At 34.1% G+C, this 20,385-nt stretch overlaps 1 protein-coding gene across 6 annotated transcripts in view; it reads left to right on the forward strand.

Moving 5' to 3' along the window:
• Opa1 (Opa1 mitochondrial dynamin like GTPase) overlaps positions 1–20,385 on the forward strand; it is a 75,481-nt gene that overhangs the window by 48,477 nt on the left and 6,619 nt on the right. For all 6 annotated transcript variants that reach the window (XM_069836037.1, XM_069836039.1, XM_069836041.1 and 3 more), the window contains 6 exons: positions 1,023–1,148; positions 3,862–4,092; positions 5,745–5,890; positions 12,880–13,041; positions 15,169–15,356; positions 17,272–17,486. In XM_069836037.1, coding sequence (XP_069692138.1) covers positions 1,023–1,148; positions 3,862–4,092; positions 5,745–5,890; positions 12,880–13,041; positions 15,169–15,356; positions 17,272–17,486 — 1,068 coding nt within the window. The remainder of the gene's footprint in view (positions 1–1,022; positions 1,149–3,861; positions 4,093–5,744; positions 5,891–12,879; positions 13,042–15,168; positions 15,357–17,271; positions 17,487–20,385) is intronic.

A 20,385-nucleotide genomic window follows, 5' to 3' on the forward strand; every position in this document is an offset into this window, starting at 1 on the left:
GGTATAGTTTCAATTATCGTCGTTAATTAATTCTGTAAAATTCTGATAATAAAGACAGCAATAATCGAATCCTTTAAACCTTATGTTATAGTGAAAATTTATTCCTAAAATAAAACGTAACCACATACAAACATTTTCCTTTCAGGTTATAACTTAGAAAAAAATTATGTATTAAAAAAATCCCCCCTCCCCTAGTGATGAGTACTTGACCATTCGTCATTCACCTATATGAAGCCAGTAGACCAATTTACCAACAGAGTCGTTGTCCTGGGTGCACCATAGGAGGCTGGTCTATGCTACATCCACAATGAGATGAGATGATAGTGGAGATTGGATGGGATATCACAGGAGAACCAAACCTCCCAGAGAATATTCCTGTGTTACCTGGACCATGGGCTTGCCCAATATGAGACAAGTAAGGGTACACCAGGGGTTAAATCTGGGCCCACAGAATTATGAATCCAACGCTCTAGTCACAGGACCGTCATGGCTGCTTTTAAAAGAAATCTGATTCCTTTAACAGAATGCAAGACGTTCATATCACATTACATTTTTTTACTTCACGTCTTGCTACGTAAGTTCTTTGTATTTGATGTATTTCCCATTAGTTATTTTATTTCAAATTGTGTGTTGATACTCTTCAGTTAGCAAATGAGTTTAAGCAGATGATCCTTAGTATTGCTGACAAATCAAGACCTTTTTTTTTCCAATCATAACCTTCACTTTTGGGAAAGGTGTTGATCATGTAAAAATCTATACATGAATTGAGAAAATGTCATATTGTTATTTTAACGAGATGCTATGGAATTTACAGTTGGGAAGCAATATTAGACGAATTTTAGTAAAACTGGCCTCTAGAATTTCAATCAAAAACTTTCATGATGATGATGATGATGATGACGATGACAACGACGACGACGATGATAATGATGAATCATAGATAATATGTGGCATTGTTGTACATTAAAAGTTCACCTTAAATTTATCAACCTGTTTATATGCTTAATGTATTCTGTGTTTAGGTTGAAATACGAATGAAGAACAGTGTTCGAGATGGAAAGACAGTCAGTAATGATGTGATATCAATGTCTGTGAAAGGACCTGGTTTGCAGAGAATGGTCTTGGTGGATTTACCTGGAATCATTAGTGTAAGTATTGGAACTACTTAAAATTCAAATTCATACCATATAATTTGTAATACTTTTCTTACAAACGTAAATTTTTCGATATAAATTAACTCGGTTAACATTTTAATGAAGCTTAAGGTATTGTCATAATTGAACATTGTTTGTAATATAATATAATATAATATAATATAATATAATATAATATAATATAATATAATATAATATAATATAATATAATATAATATAATATAATATAATATAATATAATATAATATAATATAATATAATATAATATAATATAATATAATATAATATAATATAATATAATATAATATAATATAATATAATATAATATAATATAATATAATATAATATAATATAATATAATATAATATAATATAATATAATATAATATAATATAATATAATATAATATAATATAATATAATATAATATAATATAATATAATATAATATAATATAATATAATATAATATAATATAATATAATATAATATAATATAATATAATATAATATAATATAATATAATATAATATAATATAATATAATATAATATAATATAATATAATATAATATAATATAATATAATATAATATAATATAATATAATATAATATAATATAATATAATATAATATAATATAATATAATATAATATAATATAATATAATATAATATAATATAATATAATATAATATAATATAATATAATATAATATCTATACTAATAATAAATCTGTAGCCAAAATTTTTCTGGTAATTTTCGATTTTCCAAAAATAATTGGTCCTAACATATATAATTAATCACCCTGAAACCGAAAATCGCTTTTTTGAAATTTTTGTTTGTATGTCTGTCTGTATGTTTGTTACCTTTTCACGCGATAATGGCTGAACGGATTTCGATGAAAATTGGAATATAAATTTAGTTCGTTGTGACATAGAATTTAGGCTATATGGCATTCAAAATACGTTATTTAAAAGGGGGGTTATAAGGGGGCCTGAATTAAATAAATCGAAATATCTCGCTTATTATTGATTTTTGTGAAATATGTTACATAACAAAAGTTTCTTTAAAAATGATTTCTGATAAGTTTTATTCTCTGAAAAATTTTGATAGGACTGATATTTAATGAGATAAATGAGTTTTAAAATTAAAATAACTGCCATCTAAGGCAGTGTATTGAAATAAAAAAAAATGACTTCGTCTATAAGGGGCCTTGGACACAACAATCGAAAGCTATGAAACATAGCCTACAGACAATGTTTCTGTGTTTATATGAAGCTAAATTAACCGATTTGTATAATTAATTATTATTTCATCATTTGAAAGTGTAGTTTCTCTGGATGGACATAATGCTATAATGTTATTACAGTAACTTGTGAGTGAATTGAGGACAGGTAAGATTAAAATAGCTTCTTATGCACAGAAAACTTGATAGGTTATTCTGTATATTCATTTCCTGTATTTCTTATAATAATGTTTATGAACATATTCATTTTTATCTCAGAGAATTAACGAACAACGAGAGTGTATTGATTTAGTATGCAGTAATAGTACGTTAGCTTAGCAATCCATTATTTTATAATTCAAATTTTAACTATGCTCAATTGAATCGTGTTAAAATACATAAAATACATATGCAATAAATGCAATGCAAAGAAATTGGGTAATGAGCTAAGCAGATTATGTTGCGCTGTTGTAAAAGTTGTTCCTCCTGAGATTCAAGAGCTCCCACAACAAATTAAAAACTTTCTAATTCGAGTACATCCGTTATCAACACACTTTTTCATAATATAATATAATATAATATAAACATAATAATAAATCTGTAGCCAAATTTTTTCTGTTAATTTTCGCTTTTCCAAAAATAATTGGTAATAACAATTAAGAAACATGTTAAAGGAATTGTCATTGCACCAAATGAGTGGTCTCTGGATCAAAATGATCGCATTTTAATATTTTAAATACAATTTAAATTAAGTAACATATTAAACGATTTAGCCTTCTATCGAACACGATTGTTCCCTGGATCAAATGTCCTATTTTAATTATGTAATTACTTTATATTTATTTCTAACGGGTGCAGCGGAGCGCACGGGTACGGCTAGTAATATAATATAATGTAATGTAATGTAATGTAATATAATATAATATAATATTTTGTATGGAGTGTGGCATTGTATGGGGCAGAAACATGGACATTGTGACGAAGTGTAAAGTGACTAGACGCATTTGAAGTGGATGTGGAGAAGATGGAGAGTGTGAAATGTACGGACAGAATAAGAAATGAAACTGTGTTGGAAAGAGTGAGTGAAGAAAAAATGATGCTGAAACTGATCAGAAAGAGAAAAAGGAATTGGTTGGGTCACTGTCTGAGAAGAAACTGCCTACTGAAGGATTAACTGGAAGGAATGGTGAATGGGAGAAGAGTTTGGGGCAGAAGAAGATATCAGGTGATAGATGACATTAAGATATATCGATCATGTGTGGAGACTAAGAGGAAGGCAGAAAATAGGGAAGATTGGAGAATGCTGGGTTTGCAGTGAAAGACCTGCCCTTGGGCAGAAAACTATGAATGAATGAATGAATGAATGTTTTATGTAGTTTATATAACTGGATCCTATGTTTATTAAGATGTTGATTTGTTGTGGACACATTATGAATTTAATTACAAATACATTATGTTCAGCTGTTAATTAGTTATTTTGTTTTGACAGACTGTAACATCGGACATGGCAAGTGACACAAGGGAAGCCATCAAGCAGATGTCACAGCTGTACATGTCGAATCCAAATGCCATCATCCTATGCATTCAGGATGGTTCAGTGGATGCAGAGAGGAGCAACGTTACAGACTTGGTTGCACAAATGGATTTGCAGGGAAAGAGAACTATTTTTGTACTTACCAAGGTTGACATGGCAGAGGAAAATCTCACGAACCCTGATAGGGTGGGTAGTTTGAAATTACGCTTGAGGCCTTACATAATATGTATTAGGTTATCTAGTGTAGTGGTTACACTCTTTGCTTGTGAACTCTATTCTAATTTAAAATGTGATTGATTGCAATACAGTAGCGTGTAAATTAATCCGAACAACGTAATTACTTATGCAAAAACACTCAAATGGGATAAGAAAAAGGATCTAAGACATACCTCAGTAATCTATGTGGCCTCCCTTGTTCCTAATAACAACGCTGAGACGATTTGGCATGGATTCCACTAATTTCCCACAAATATTCTTCATTTCTTCTTCGCGAAACCATACACCAATGAGGGCAGAAATCATCTTCTCCTTTGTAGAACAATCCATTTTTTGCATTCTTCTTTTGCAAATTGACCACAAGTTCTCAATGGGGTTGATGTCGGGTGAGTTGCCTGGCCAGGGGAGTACCTGAATATTCTTCTTGTTGAAGAATTCTGTAGTTTTTCGAGACGTATGGCATGGTGCCAGGTCTTGTTGGAACACACCTCTGCCGTCCGGAAATGATTTTTGCAGCTGGGGTACGATTCTGGTTTCCAATAAGTGAATATATTTGTCAGAATTCATCATTCCCTTGATAGGTATTAATGCTCCAGGCCCTTCATGTGTAAAACAACCCCAAAACATTACTTCAGGAGGGTATTTGGGTGCTTGTTGGAGATGAGCTGCTGTTACTTTTTCGGATCCTTTCCGTACGTAAGAAACATGGTGGCCGTGGACCTCGAAATGAGACTCATCGGAAAAAAGTACATTCTTCCAGTCATTCACTGTCCAGTGTTGATGTAATTTTGCCCACATTAAGCGTTTTTTGCACATAACAGGGTCAGCAGTTGCTTCTTAATAGGCTTACGATCCCTTCGTCCAGCTTCCAAAAGCCTACGCCGCACTGTTGTGACGTGAATATTCGCCCGAGTGGTAGCCACTAACTCGCGGGTTAAGTCGACAGCAGTTAGTCTAGGATTTAATTTACTTTTCCTGACAATTAAACGATCATCTGCAGGTGAAGCCTTCCTTTTCCGGCCACAGTTTCCTTTTTTCTGGGGTGTGATGGATCCAGTCTCCCTGTATCATTTTATGATCGAATTAACAGTAGCCAAACCGATGTGACATTCTGCAGCAATTTGCCTCTGTGTCATAGAAGAATGCTGTGCTAATGTTATAATTTTAGACTGTTTTCGTGGAGTTGTATCCATTTGTGAAGACGACAGAATGTACACAGGATTGCAGTATTAAGTCTTCAACACAACTGAAATGCTTATAAGTACAAAACGACAGGCAAAATGTCACATATTATAAAAAAAATAATAACGACAGACCTTCAACAATGGAATTACACGTACTACAGATGTCAATTAAAGCGGTATGAGCAGCTGTGAGACCAACAATGACAGAAAATGTAAAAATATGTCGTGTTCGGATTAATTTGCACGCTACTGTATTTTTTGGACAAAGTTAGCATGTAACAGAAAGCATTTTAATCACTCAATCACTGATGTTGGGTAAAGTAGTGTGGTTCCCTACAATATAATAACAATTATATATTTACCACCTATACCTGGAGTAACGTGCATTGATTTGAGTAATGTACTCATAGTTTTAAATTGTGGCTTTCTTTCTTTTAGATTAAGAAGATACTTTCCGGTCAACTATTTCCTATGAAGGCTCTGGGATATTTTGCAGTGGTGACAGGTCGAGGAAAGAAGGATGATTCCATTCAATCTATTAAAGACTATGAAGAACAATTCTTTAGTAATTCCCGACTTTTTAAGTAAGTTAAATGTGAAAAATACACTGATCAACAAAATTTAAACTTTTGTCTGTTAAATGGGAAACAATGGGTGATTCTAAGTGACTTTTTTTGTGCTGATTTCAAATCTTTTTACAGAACTTTTCCATCACCCAGGGTTTTAGAGTAATCACATGAAAAACATTTTTCGTATCTATGCATTATAGTATTATGATATCTTAGCTAAAATTACATTTATTGACCTAAAATGTATGTGAAGCATATTTTCGGTTGTACTTTGCTTGAGGAACATCTCTTTTCAGTATCCAACAATAGTCTGCCAACATATTTGGACATCATTTACCCTGGTAGTGCCTTTACATTTCCACGTTGTCCTGGTGGAAACACTCCCCGTGTTCGTCGCTCACAGCCCTAGGTTTTCAGGAAAGAAATCGAGATGGGATGCAGAAAGTGTATTTTTAAGACATATTACATCCCATGATCGTGTAGTCCTCAGTCATCTCACTGACAAGTTCTCTATAGTTCTCAGACCTGAAGTTTCCTAAAAAGTTCGTGACAACATTTTTGAAATGCAGCCATGGAGCTGTTTCTTGCATATTTAACTGGTTTTCAAATTGCGTATCTTTCATCAGTTCCCTTATTTGAGGACTACAAATATTCCTTCTTTTAGTTTAGCTTCACTGATTTTTGGGAACTTATTTTTCAGGAAGAGAAATGCACTGCCATCACAATCCATTGCTTTTACAAAATTCTTACTCAAGCCTAATTTGATATGCAGTGGAGGCAATAAGATTTTTTCAGAACTTACAAGTGGTTGGTGAAGAACATTATCTTGTCCTGGATTAAAGTGATTCTCTCTTTGGCCAGTTCTTTTTATATAATGAGCACTTTTATCTCTACTATCCAACTTGCACAAGTAGCAGAAAAATTTAGTACAGCCAAGCTGTAACGCAAGTGAGATAGCTATTACTTTCAAATCCCCACATATCTGCCAAGAAAAATTGTTACACTTGATAGTGGTTAGTAAGAGCTTCATATTCTCATAATTTTCCTTCATACCAACTGCAAGGACTAAAGGAATGGATGGATATTTGTTTCCATTATGTAGTAACGCTCCTTTCAAAGTTGTTTTTGAGGAGTCTATGAACAAATGCCAATCCTCAGGTTTATGCTCAATACCTATTGACTCGAACAAATTCTCAACATCAATGCGGAAAACTAAGTAGGTCCTCCTCTTTAGAAAACAAATGCTCAAACTCCTTTTGGCGTTGGCGAAAGAAACTTACTTTGATGTTAACTGCAGTAGCGTCCAGCCTTTCAATCTTGAGGCGAGTAATTCTGCCCATGCTTTTACTTGAACCAAGATCCCGAACCAAATCATTTAAATCCTCCTGTGTTAGAAAGTGAGGTTCATTTATAGTATCATCTTCCACAAAATCTGGATTATTTTGTAATTCAATCTGAACATCAGGAACACTTTGAATTACTTCAGTCAATGTTATGTCATCTGGTGGAGTTGGTATGGGAAGTCCTGGGCTATGAAGCACCGGCAGAATTGCAGAAACTAAATATTGATATTTAACAGTGTCTGGACTTCGAATTTATTCCAGATATACTTGTCAAGCAGAAGTAGCAACCTGTCAAATGATCTCTAGTTTCGCGCCATATCATAGGGACTTCAAAAGGCATATGACGGGATCCTTTTAACCAGTCAGTTAAAAATGCTACACATTTAGCACAACAAATTTCCGGGGCCCATGTCTTATTCTGTGTATTTTGTTGTTAAAATAACGGTCATAAGCTCTTCTAACTAGAGGAGTAAAATTTTGCCTCTGCCATTTTAAAGTGAGCTCACAACACACTTAACAGAAGTTGTTTCTATCTATAAGACTCTTTAAAGACATGTTTCTTATACATTATACACTTATACACTACTCCTTACAATGCACTATTAGGTACGGTATTATATACTTCTATCACAATTCAATTTACAACGAAAGAGAGCACAGGATTAGCTTCTTTCCTTGAAGAAAGCTTCTATTCATCTGGGAAATTTACCTTAAAATCACAGTTTTGTGACGGAAATGTCATTGTTATTCGTGAATTCACAGGCAACAATACCAAATGTTACAAGTCAATTGGTGACACAATGTAATGAAATATAAATGTAAAATACGCCTTCTAATCAGCATGTTATACACCACAAATACTAATAAACTGGAACAAATTTATTTTCAAAATTAAAAAAAAATGGTGGGTGATAGAAAATTTCTGATTTCATTTTTGGAATCAGCAGATGGAAATACATAAGAAACACCCGAAATTATTTATTTAACAAAATCATTGTTGACCAGTGATATGTTCCTAAAGTAAGATGTGTCACATTCCAAAATGAGTGCCATAAATACAGTGCAGTTCTTGACTTCATAGTAACAGAGGAATTGTCGCCATCATCAGTGTCATTACCACCACAATCACCCCCATTCTTACCATCATCCCATCACTACCACCACTACTCTCTTCACACCATGCGTCACTTGCACTCTTGTTTTATTTTTTATGCCAACTTGTGAACTTTTTGTTTTTCCATTTTTAGCATGTCCAAAAATGTGAAGGTAAAAAATTGTTACTTCAGTTGGTGTTGCTGTTCATTGAATCATACAATTGTTTTACTGCAAGATTACTTATATATAAAAATATCTTTATGTTATCGATAAATCTATTTAATAATAATTGATTATATCAAAAATATATAATTAATTCACTATCCAGAAAAATAATACAAAATAATATATTTGCAAATAAAATACTAGCATATTCAGCCAAAAAAAATCAAGACAAAACCACCTTTCCTATATTCAATCATATTCACTGTAGGAATAGACGTTGATACACGAGCATATTTTACATCAGCTACTATACCGGTAATAATTATGGCAGTACCAACGGGAATTAAAATTTTTGTTTGATAGCTACTGTATATGGTTCCCAATTAGAAGGATGATTTTGTTATTAATTTTCTAAAGTTGATATCGATAATAGCTAAAAATACATATTTGTTGTTGTTTTCTAATGCCAGGCGTTTGACAATAAAGTCATTTGGCCTCTTGCACTCCAATATTTTTCAAAGATATTATCATGGTCAGCCACTGAAGCACAGATTTTGAGGTGTTCCGAATCCATTTCTTGGTTTGAGTTGCACAGTGGGCAGTTAGGGGACTGATATATTCCAATTCCAATTCTATACAGGTGTTTGGCCTAACAATCATGGCCTGTTGCCAATCTAAATGCAGTTGCAGACGATTTTCGTGGTAAATCAGGAATTAACTGTGTTAACTGTTTAAACAGTGTTATGATATCTGGAAAACTGCCAGAGTGATGCAATAAATGCTAGAGCACTGGGCTTCTAAGACAGGGGACATAGGTTGAAATTCCTTTCGACCTTTAAATTCTGTGGCCGGGAGGAAAAAGGTCTTAAGTCAATTTTTTGTGAAAATGAGATTTTTATATATTCTGAAAGCGGAAACAATTCCCTACAATCTGGTAAAATGGTTAAAGTCAAATAAGACTCCTGACTGGATTTATAGAGCATTACCAAATGTCCTAAGTACTTTTTGAATCGAGCACACACAGAATAAAGGACTTAAGAATATTTAATAGTTTATTCCTTACAAACACCACATGTTTACTTTCCATGCTTCCCTATTAAAAAGGTCTAACTTGTATTTTAGCTATTTTATCACATTAAAACTTTAAGCACTAGGGTAAACAGTCCTATAATTGTTTTAAGACCCATTTTGCATTCCTAATAATTTACATTTCTCATTTATTTTGACATGAAAAAGGTCTTATGTATAAATAGTCCCTTCTACTCAGTTTGGGTTGTAGACTTAAAAAGGGCTTAAGTGCGGCTATGTTTGGAAATAATCAAGAAAATTGTTAAATGAGCAACATTACCTATTTTAGAAGAAATATAAACAAACAATATCCAGGAAAAACCTTTTAATTTAAAAAATCTATAATTGACACCAATTTCAATCTTTCTATTGCTCTCCTGAAATGTATCAAATTTTTACTTAAGACCTATTTCCTCCCAGCCACAGAATTTATAACTTGCATTGGGCAAGCCTATTGTTGAGGCAACACAGGGTTTTCTTCTGGGTATTCCAGTTCTCCTGTGATATCCCAAATTCTCCATGTAGTGTAGTTTAGTGTAGACCCACTGCCTGTGGTGCACTCTGGATAATCTTTGACAATCTAAGTGGTCAGCACTAGCGATATCTGTGAGTCAAGCTCGTAGAGTTAGGGTGAAGAATGGCAAGTTACCAGCTCTGCCATTATACAGGGACATCATTTTATTTTTATTAACATTTTTAATATTAACTTGGCTATACCTTTGGATCAACGCCGTTTGCTACCCCTTCCACGACTGGAGTTCGATGATACTGGCGTAATATACAAGCAAATCACTTTACTAGGTATAGGAGGGAAGAAAAGTAATTCATCCATTTATGTAAACTAGGAAATATCGCGCTTTTGAGTTTCATCATTTTCATTAGGTTTTTGTTTAATCAAAATACAGTATAGTATATAAAATTTCTGATGCAACGATTGATGCCATAGGATCTCACGTGTTAAAATCATCCTTAGCTATAATTAGTAATCATTTGTACCCAACAAAATTTTTATTGTAAATGATTTCCTACGTTTTCTTATCAAAATGTTTTTTCTTTTTCTTTCCAAGTGTCACAAAGTTGCTTTGTTTACTTATTATTCTTTATGAATTGATTAGTAGGCCGATCTATCGAACCCTTATTTAGGGCGGCTTTTGTTTCTACAAATTATCAATGAGTGTTTTTACTCATGAACTGAGCTGTCCATAGGGACGTATTCATTATGAAGTGTATATTATACTATCTACAGCACATTAGCGTACAATATAGAGATTGAAGTTAAATTGAAAAATAATCATAATATGGATATTTAAACACATTTTTTAAAATGGTGGCCGTTCATTTCGATACAGGCTTCAGTTCTAATGTGCATATTATCGCACTATAGACTATTGTACCTAATCCCAATTACTAGTTTCGTCCTTCGTAACTAGTAACTCATGTTGAAATAATTCTGTACCTACTCTATCTTCACTTCTGCCCGATCTGAAAAGATAAAATTACTCAGACATACTATCCACTGTCCGTCCAAGTGGTTATGCCGTAGGGTCGTAGAAAGGGAGGAAATCACGTGATAGTTAATTATTTAACGAGGCCCTTTTATTTCAGTTGTTTTAAACAGCTGTATAATATTACGTAGATGTCCAATTCCTAACAGAAATTAATGTTCTCACAAAAGAGCTAAGACGACAGCCCAGTCACTAGCTGGCGAATAAAAGCAGGTGGGGGAAACCGGGATACGACGTAGGCAAATGGACAGTACCTGTGTGAAAATGATTTAATATTGAAAGCTCTTTCGTCACTGGAAAACGAGAACATATTTTTGGAACGTACTGTTACTATGACCGTAAGGCTACTATGACTGTATATGCGGTCTTGGATCTGTGTGCAGGATGGTTGAACTTCATTAGTAGAAGGGGTGGGAGTGAAGTACATTAAAAAACTCAAGTACAATAAAAATTGAAGTAAAAATAAAATGATGTCCCTGTATAAATAAATATATTTATTTCACTCAGCCACCATGGTGGTATAGCAGTTAGAGTGCTGGGCTTACAATCCTATGGACCCGGGTTCGATCCCCAGCATACCCCCGATTTATAACTTGTGTTGGGCAAGCCCGTGGTCCAGGTAACACAGGGGTTTTGTCTGAGAACTCCAGTTCCCCTGTAGCATCCCAACAAATCTCCATCATAATCTCATCTCATCTCATGATATAGTGTAGACTAGTCTCCTGCGATGCATCCTGGGCAATGACTCTTAGTAAATTGATCTGCATAACTGGGTGCATGAAGGTGAATGATGTAAGTCAAGTATCCGCCATTCTTTAAAAAAAAATCACCGAAATGACAAGGAATATCCCCAAATAGTCATTCATCATTGAAACATATGTACAGTAGTGGCAAAAAAAAACTGGACCAACCCTTGTAGCTGATTTCAGAGCCTTGTTCACTCAGAGCATGATAGACTGGTAACTAAGACTTTCGAGGTTCAAATCCTGCCTGGGAGGGAAACTTTTTTTTGTTCCTTATTCAAATTTATTCCCAATACTTTTCGTTTGCAGCGATATTTTACTACTTAATTAACTTATTATTCCCAGAACAGACAGAACTCGCTGTCTTGTGAATGCGGGCATGGCATGCGCAGTGGCTCATTTTGGGGACTTTGATTATTCCATTGGTTCGGTTTTTTTGCCACTACTGTACAACTTAGTCTTCAACTCGGGATAATGTTTCAGAGTAATTTATATGAATGAAAGAATGAATGAATGAATGAATGAATGAATGAATGTTAGCCATGATGTCCCATGTTGGGCACAGGCCTCCTGTGATGGTGTTAGAACCACCTTGACAGGGATGGCTCAAGTGTACTCGCTTGGTGAGCCAATCCAGGCTAGCTTGTCGTGTACACTACTTTTGTGACATGGTTAATAATCCTATTAGACTTTAACTAGTCTCAGCACTTTGTTCTTTGTTCATTTTTTTTTCTTGCACTACACACATTATACTGACACTGGCGCTTTGAAAAACACTGATTGCTATTTACACTATTTACCTGACACTTTCTCAACACTGACTTTACTATTTACAAAACTTATCTTACACTTTCACTAATACTGACTTTACTATTTACAATGTCTTAACACTGATTACGTTATCTATTTACAATGACCTTCCCTAGTTCTTTCCACAAAACTCTGTTCTTTGCTGTCCTCGATCATTGTTTCCCCGCCTCTTTGGTAAACATGTCAGACCATCTGAGACGTGGCCTTCCCTGTCCTCTCTTTCCGACGTAGGGGTCCCACATCGAATTTATATGATATGGTTTTATTTATTGAAGGGATGGAATGATAATGTCCAGCCAAGTGACGACCCGCAACCTAAGCCTGGCTGTATCTGAGTGCTTCTGGAAGATGGTGCGTGAGACAGTGGAGCAGCAGGCTGATGCGTTCAAGGCCACTCGCTTTAATCTGGAGACTGAGTGGAAGAACAACTTCCCCAGGTAACAGGGTAAAAGTCTTTCCCATAATTTCTTCTGTAATTAGGTGAGTTCAGATAGCTCATTGATTTGAACTCCTTTAAATCCTATACTGGGTGAACAGTTCGTCTCCTATCCAGAAAGCAGCAACTTTGAATATTGGTGGTTATGTTTCCACATATTAGTTATGGAGACTGCACAGTACAAGTAGTGATTCGACAGACCACGGACTATTGATGTAAAATATTAAATACAAGGTGGGTGAAAAGTCGCTTTCCCCAATATTTGTTCTTAGTTTTCATACTTGTACACATATATAGATGTCATAACTTGAATAAACGAAGAGCTAGTGTAATAAGTGCTGGGTTGACAACCATGTTCGTGCGTCAGCTGTTTTTCTGATGTCATGTTTTGTTATTGTTTTGTTTTATTATGTTGGGTTGCATCTCTATGAAATAACTGCTAGTTTCTTGCAATGAATCGCAAATTAACCACAGAACAACGTGTTGTTGTCCTACAACGTTGATGGAAGCACAGTAAGAACACAGCATTGGTGATAGCAGACTTTGAGACAAGATTTCCTGTTGTTCAACCACCATCATGCCATGTGATTAGAAACTTGAGCAACTGGGTAGTGTTAGGATTTACCGTGAAGCGGATGATCTCGAATTGTTAGAACGGAAGAAAATGCTTAGCTCATTGCTCAGAGTTGTGTCAGCAGTCCATCTAAGTCCACCAGAAAGATATTTCTCGAACTGGAAGTGTTTGGGGAAAGTGACTTTTAACCCACTCTGTATAAGCTGTTTGAACATCGTTTATTCATCCTTTCTCTAGAATTGAACCTAAGTAGCAAAATGTATTCTCTTTTTTTTATTTTCCTTCCATCAGTGTATAACTCATCCAAATCTGCTTTTCAATATTCTGTTTTTTCCAAATTAATTTTTAGACCCCATTTCCTATATTTCTGCGAAAGTTAGTTACACATATAATTGGCATCTTCCCCATCCTGAGTTATAGTAACCTGGTCATCTGCAAAGAGCAAATGATGTAGGTAGGCCTACTGTCCATCTTCAATTTCTGTTCCCATTCTATGACATTTTCGTGGCCATGTTCTTAAGCATACATTTATATATACTTTAAAAAGTAGCAGTGAAAGAGGACATCCTTGTAATAATGTTTTTGTAGTTTTAAATTTTCTTGATAATATTGAGCCATCTCTAATTTGACACGTATTATCACTGTATATTCTTTTTAATATAATTATTATAGAGTCTTTTGTATTATTATTATTATTATTATTATTATTATTATTATTATCACCATCATCATTACTGTTATTATTATTATTATTATTATTATTATTATTATTATTATTATTATTATTACTTCAGAAACAACTAAGTAAACTAAAAGAACTCCAAAAGGAAATAACATTTCAGTGGATACGTAGTCATTGTGGTATACCTGGAAACGAGAAAGTCGATAATATTGCAAAACAGGCAACATATTTGCAACCAAGACCTCTTCAAATGATATCTCTAGCCAATGCTTTTGCTTCTGGCAAAGGAAACATTTTACAGTCTGTACAAAAGAAACCAAATGACAACAACTGAATAGACTACAGTGGACTATAGTGGACTTTATATTGTCAGCAAACAGCTGGATACATTAAGAAGATTATTATTATTATTATTATTATTATTATTATTATTATTATTATTATTATTATTATTATTATTATTTACCACATTCTGCTTATTCTCTTGCTCAGCTGTTCGTCTCTTTAGTCTTCATATCTTCTCTTCCCCCTCTTCATTTTTTTCCCTTGTGCAAGGATTTTTCAGTATGTTGTTACTTCAATTGCTGAAGCTATTTTTTCTTTCATTTTCCTTATTTCTCATTCAGTTCTATCTGTAATGAATGATGTTAGGAAATAATAATAATAATAATAATAATAATAATAATAATAAAAACAAAATAAGAAAGAAACAAGAAGAACAAAGAAACAGAAAAAAAGTCAAAATTTCGTAAAATTTATGTTTTGCCTATAATAAAACATGAAGTAAAATTACGTGAACTTTTAAGAGATCATAAAAAACTTTGCTTAATTGCTGCATCAATAGATATTATAAAAATGATTATTTATTTTAGGTTAAGAGAGCTGGACCGCGATGAACTGTTCGAAAAGGCAAGAGGAGAAATACTGGATGAAATAATAAATCTAAGTCAAGTGTCACCTAAGGAATGGGAAGAACTTCTCATGAAGAAGATCTGGGACAAAGTTTCAATGCATGTGTTTGAAAACATTTATCTTCCTGCAGCACAAACTGGTAATCCAGGTAGGTGTCAAACAGCATCTGCATTCTGTTGTCTACCTGAGTTAGTCGTGAACACAGCTCCTTTCTTGAAATAGTTCACAGTACATCACTTCGCCCATCTTCTCTCTCACATCACTTCTCTTACTATAACTTTTACATTTCCCACTACAGCTGGACTTGTCTTCGTCTGTACTGCGTTTGTATATGACAGGAATATAGTTCACTCTCTTAGCAAAACAAACTACTGTAAAACTTCATTTATACAGTTTCATGGGGTCTGAAGAAAAAATGCATAAATGAGAAAAATATGTAACTGACATGACATTTAGTAACATCTGAAATAGCATTTGAAGTCGATATAACTTCACATTTAAGCCATCTTTGAGTCTAATACAGTACTCAAATTTATAACACATATTCTTGAAAAGAATGTAAGATTATTTGTAGGAAATCTTAGCTGTTTAGAGCCAAAACTGGCTGATACTATATTTCATTTCAAACTCCAATCCAGAAAATTTTATGACACTGATTATCGTGTTCTTTGCATTGATCTTCATTTAATAACATGATATTTTACAAAAAAAAAAAAAAAAGTCTGATCTTGGACTACTTGCTCTTAAGGGTATAAATGACGTTTTGTATCTCTTGGGGTTTAAAATACTATTGTATAAGTATAATAGTACATTATGCAACGAGCCTATAATGGTAGTAATTAAGACGCGAGTATGTTTATGAAACGAGCGGAAGCGAGTTTCATAATTTTCATACGAGCGTCTTAATTACCATTATAGGCAAGTTTCATACGACTTTTTATGCTCGACCATATTTCTAACTTGAAATTATTCATAAGTATTCATGTTATTCTTATCTGACTGGGGAGCGGAACTGACCTTATGCAATATCTCGTAAATTGTGAGATGTGCGCAGACGCGAAAGTATTGATTTTTTCCGAGAAATACATGTCATTGACCTTGATATAATCTAGAGAGTAAAATAAACATTAATCTTGATATAACCTTGAAATTGATTTAGACATTGAAAAACGAGATGACAAATTGAATTTATTTGAATATTATTTACAATTAACGCTAATTATTATAGTAACAGAACATAATCTCCTGCGACAGTATTGGATTTCCAGCCTCCGTGACGTTTCGCTAGTTGTCTTTTGATTGCATATCCGAGAATAATCGATACTTGTGCTTTCATATTTCTACAATGATGTTTTCTGATTGGTAGAACACCTGAACTTTAATGAATAGGTGTACTTTAATGAGGTCCATTAAAGGGCTGCTACCAGGTATTTAATTACTACATTTCGGCATGGTCGAGCATAAAAGTATATTATGCAACGAGTTTATAATGGTAGTAATTAAAGCAACAATGGAAACAGGAGAGCTTTTGTGGTCAGAAAGCTAAATTTTTCAGTGTGGAGGCAAGCTTACCGAATATATAACAGAGAAACGGCAGCTTGGCTATGCAGTTTCGATAGAAATGTACCAAATAAAGGCCTTGGCTATAGCACAGGAAGAAAATATAAAAGATTTGAAGGCCAGTAGGGGTTGAATTGTAAGAATGTTTGAATGCAACAATCTCAGTGTATTTATTGTGCAAATCTAGCTTTCAGATAAAGCTCCCTGCAAAGCAGACTTGAATAAATTCAGTGTATTTAAGTTTAATTGTTTTTAATTTATTGTGGATATATTTGTTAAAAGTTAAATTTTTGTAATTTTTGTTCATTTATTATTATTATTATTATTATTATTATTATTATTATTATTATTATTATTATTATTTTCTTTTCGAAAGTAAGGTGTACGTCTTATTGGAGAAAATACACTATTTTTATAACTTATTTCTTTTAGGGAACCACATGCAAAATATAGTTCAAATCTGGTAGTTTGTCAGTATTTCACATTGGCTGTTGGTGTTGTAGGCACCTTTAACACTGCAGTCGACATCAAACTGAAGCAGTGGGCTGAGCAGCAACTGCCCCAGAAGTCGGTGGAGTCAGGATGGGAGGGTCTGCAGACAGAGTTCCAACGCTTCATGGAGCGAGCCAAGAAGAGGCCCGAGCATGATGACATCTTTGACCTCCTGAAAACAGCTGTTGTGGATGAGGCGATGCGCAGGCACTCTTGGGAGAACAAGGTAGCTCATGTGACAGTCTAAAGCTTGTATAATGGTGGTTGTGATGTAATGTTCAGGTTTCTTAGACTGCTTGTACACGATCAAATTTTCATCAAATTCAGTGCTTCACAAGTTTTGTCAAATCATGTACAATCCTTCAAAAGATTTTGGAAATGTTCTATTCGATGAAAGACTTGACAGTTCTTTTAATGGGATTCGAAAATATTGTGGCACCAAGAACCACAAAAACACATGGCATCCTGGGTGAGAAGAGTTGTTTGTGAGTTCATTCAATTATGTGAATACAATGCCTGTATGCTCTGGGTTCTGTGGAGTATTACAATAAAATAAAAATCAATGTGCTTGAAGAAATTGCAAGACATAGGTCTCGAGTGAAGTACCAAAACATATATTTTTTAAATGAAAATCCTAACCTATAACCTAGGCAAATACTAATTTTAAATATTTTTGAAGCAATATGCAATTGTAATATTCTTCATTTTAGGATATCGTGAAATTAAGTAATACAAATGAGGGCTTTGCCGGAAGAAAGGCGGAGACCTATACACCCTTCTTCGGGAAAACGGTTTAAAATGTAGTGAATAATTATAGTAGCGAAATTTTGTTTTGATTGTATAGTCCGACCATCGGATCTGTGCCCCCGTAAGATATGCGAACTGAACCTTAATTCCTTTTCAGTCCCGGCAATTCATTTCTCCTCCTGTATTCCTATTTCTCTCTTTTCTATCCCTCTCTCTTTCTCTCCCCCACTACTCACAATTTTGAGCCTTCTTGTGGGACAGTTTATTTGCACTTGCAGTCCAGTGTTGTCAACTCAACATGAATACTGTAGCACGGAGTGGTGAAAGAAATATTATTAAGCAAGTAATAGCATTTTGCATAAGTCAATCAGCGTCAATAGACCTACTTAAATTAAATTATGAATAAGTAATAATTAACCTTACAGTATTATAAGCAATATTCAAGAGACATGACACTGTTTGACGGAAGTTTGACAACATCCCTATTTGGCAAGGTTCATGGCCTGCTGTTTGACGTAGTGGGAGAGAAACGGGTGGAATGGTGTGAGTAGAGGCGTTATCTTTTCCAAGAACGACGACAGCGCTGAAGGGGCATAGATCCAATGGTCCGACAATACTGTACATACCTGCAGGACAGGGCTTCGTGTGTGTATAACATTTTATTCAGGTGCGTTTTAAAATCTTAGATTGCATGTATCTCAATTTGCCATATTGATGTATACGCCGTTTTTCTGGCAAACCCCTCAAATATTGTTTTGTATAGCCTAGTTGTTCTCCAAAAGATTTACATACTTATGTTGTAATACTTGGTAAGCAGACCTGCAAATCATGTTATAATGAACTTGAAGCACATGTCTTAAAATCTTGTCAAATCTTCAGCATTATGAAACAATCTTCGACAAATCTTTTTCAATATTGATCAATCTTTGGCAAGTTTTCTTGTTAAATATTGAATTGGAAGAAACATTTGATTGTGTACAAGCAGCTTTAGTTCTGCAGTATCAAGTTTGCATTTGGATCCAAGTATTGTGAGCCCAGATCAAACTGAAGCAATGGACTTTCGACAGAAAGCCTGACCAAAAGTTTGCACATGGATGAATATTTGGATATGGGGGGGGAGTACAAACTGTTGTTTCCAATGGCTGTCTGGAGATTGGTGTATGCCATTTTCATTCTTGCCTCCCAGTAGAGGCCTGCTGGATGATTTTGTCATTCCTAAAAATAAGCTTCCCCTCTCCTCGCATTGTTTCAACCAGCAAACTCTCGAGCTCCCAACAGTTCATGCATGAGATGTAAAAAAAATGTAAAACAGTTGTAAAGTAAGATGAGACCAGTCAAGAAGAGCAAATACTTTGTTATTAAATGCTTTTCAGTAGAGGTGGGATGTGTTAGTGACAGCATTCCAAAAAAATCGCTGTGATAGATAATAGTGATTTTGTCACAGTGTGATTTTTGTGTTCAGATGATTCTTGGCGGTTATGGGACTCTGTTTCCTATCTGTAGATTTCCAAGTTGTCTATCACTGTCATCTACTTACCTCTGAACAAACCACGAGGAATACCCATGCTTCTCATCTGAGCCGACAAATGTTTGTTTATTGCTTTTCTGCGAATTGAATTGATATACCAGGGACATATCTTGTGATTACCATGTTGTGTATACTGAAAACTAAACACTTTCTGAGATGTTATGGTGATGTGTGGGCACGTGTATTGAACCAACAATGTTTACAAATGATTAAGTGAATCATTCATGGAAGAATGTATTATAGAGTGCATACCTTCAGTATCGGAGTTGCTAGCGTTAAACTTTTGCCTTTTGAGTGGGGCGAAAATTAATTAGATCCCAGTTTTGTTGTGATTCTGGAGCTGACACGTACTGTATACGAATATACATATGTACATCAGTTGCCAACATTGTAAGTCACATATCGAGCAGAGATGGTGATTTCTCAGTTGTGATTATGGAACTGTAGTCCAGTTGGAACCAGTGACGAATCTATCACAGTGACAAAATCACAGGTCTTCAGATCACATTCCATCACTTCTCAGCAATTAAATCATGTTAAAAATCGCCATAAAATCATTCACAATTTTTTGCAAGATTACATAGAAGTCGTTAAATTATTTTAAAACTGAATTTCATATTGAAGGTATACCGATAAGCTATCACAATTTGACTATAATTATGTGTGTGTATTCCGCCTTAACAATCAGCATTATATACATACATCTGAAGATGGTACATAGGTACCGAAAACGTTAATGAACATATGATTTATTAGTTTCTCCATTTAATTGTATGATAAGCAAAGGCGGAATACACACACATAATTATAGTCAAATTATTTTAAAACTGTTCTATCTAAGATTTACTTT

This window comes from Periplaneta americana, chromosome 9 (assembly GCF_040183065.1).
Source record: "Periplaneta americana isolate PAMFEO1 chromosome 9, P.americana_PAMFEO1_priV1, whole genome shotgun sequence".
Classification (NCBI taxonomy): Eukaryota; Metazoa; Arthropoda; class Insecta; order Blattodea; family Blattidae; genus Periplaneta; species Periplaneta americana.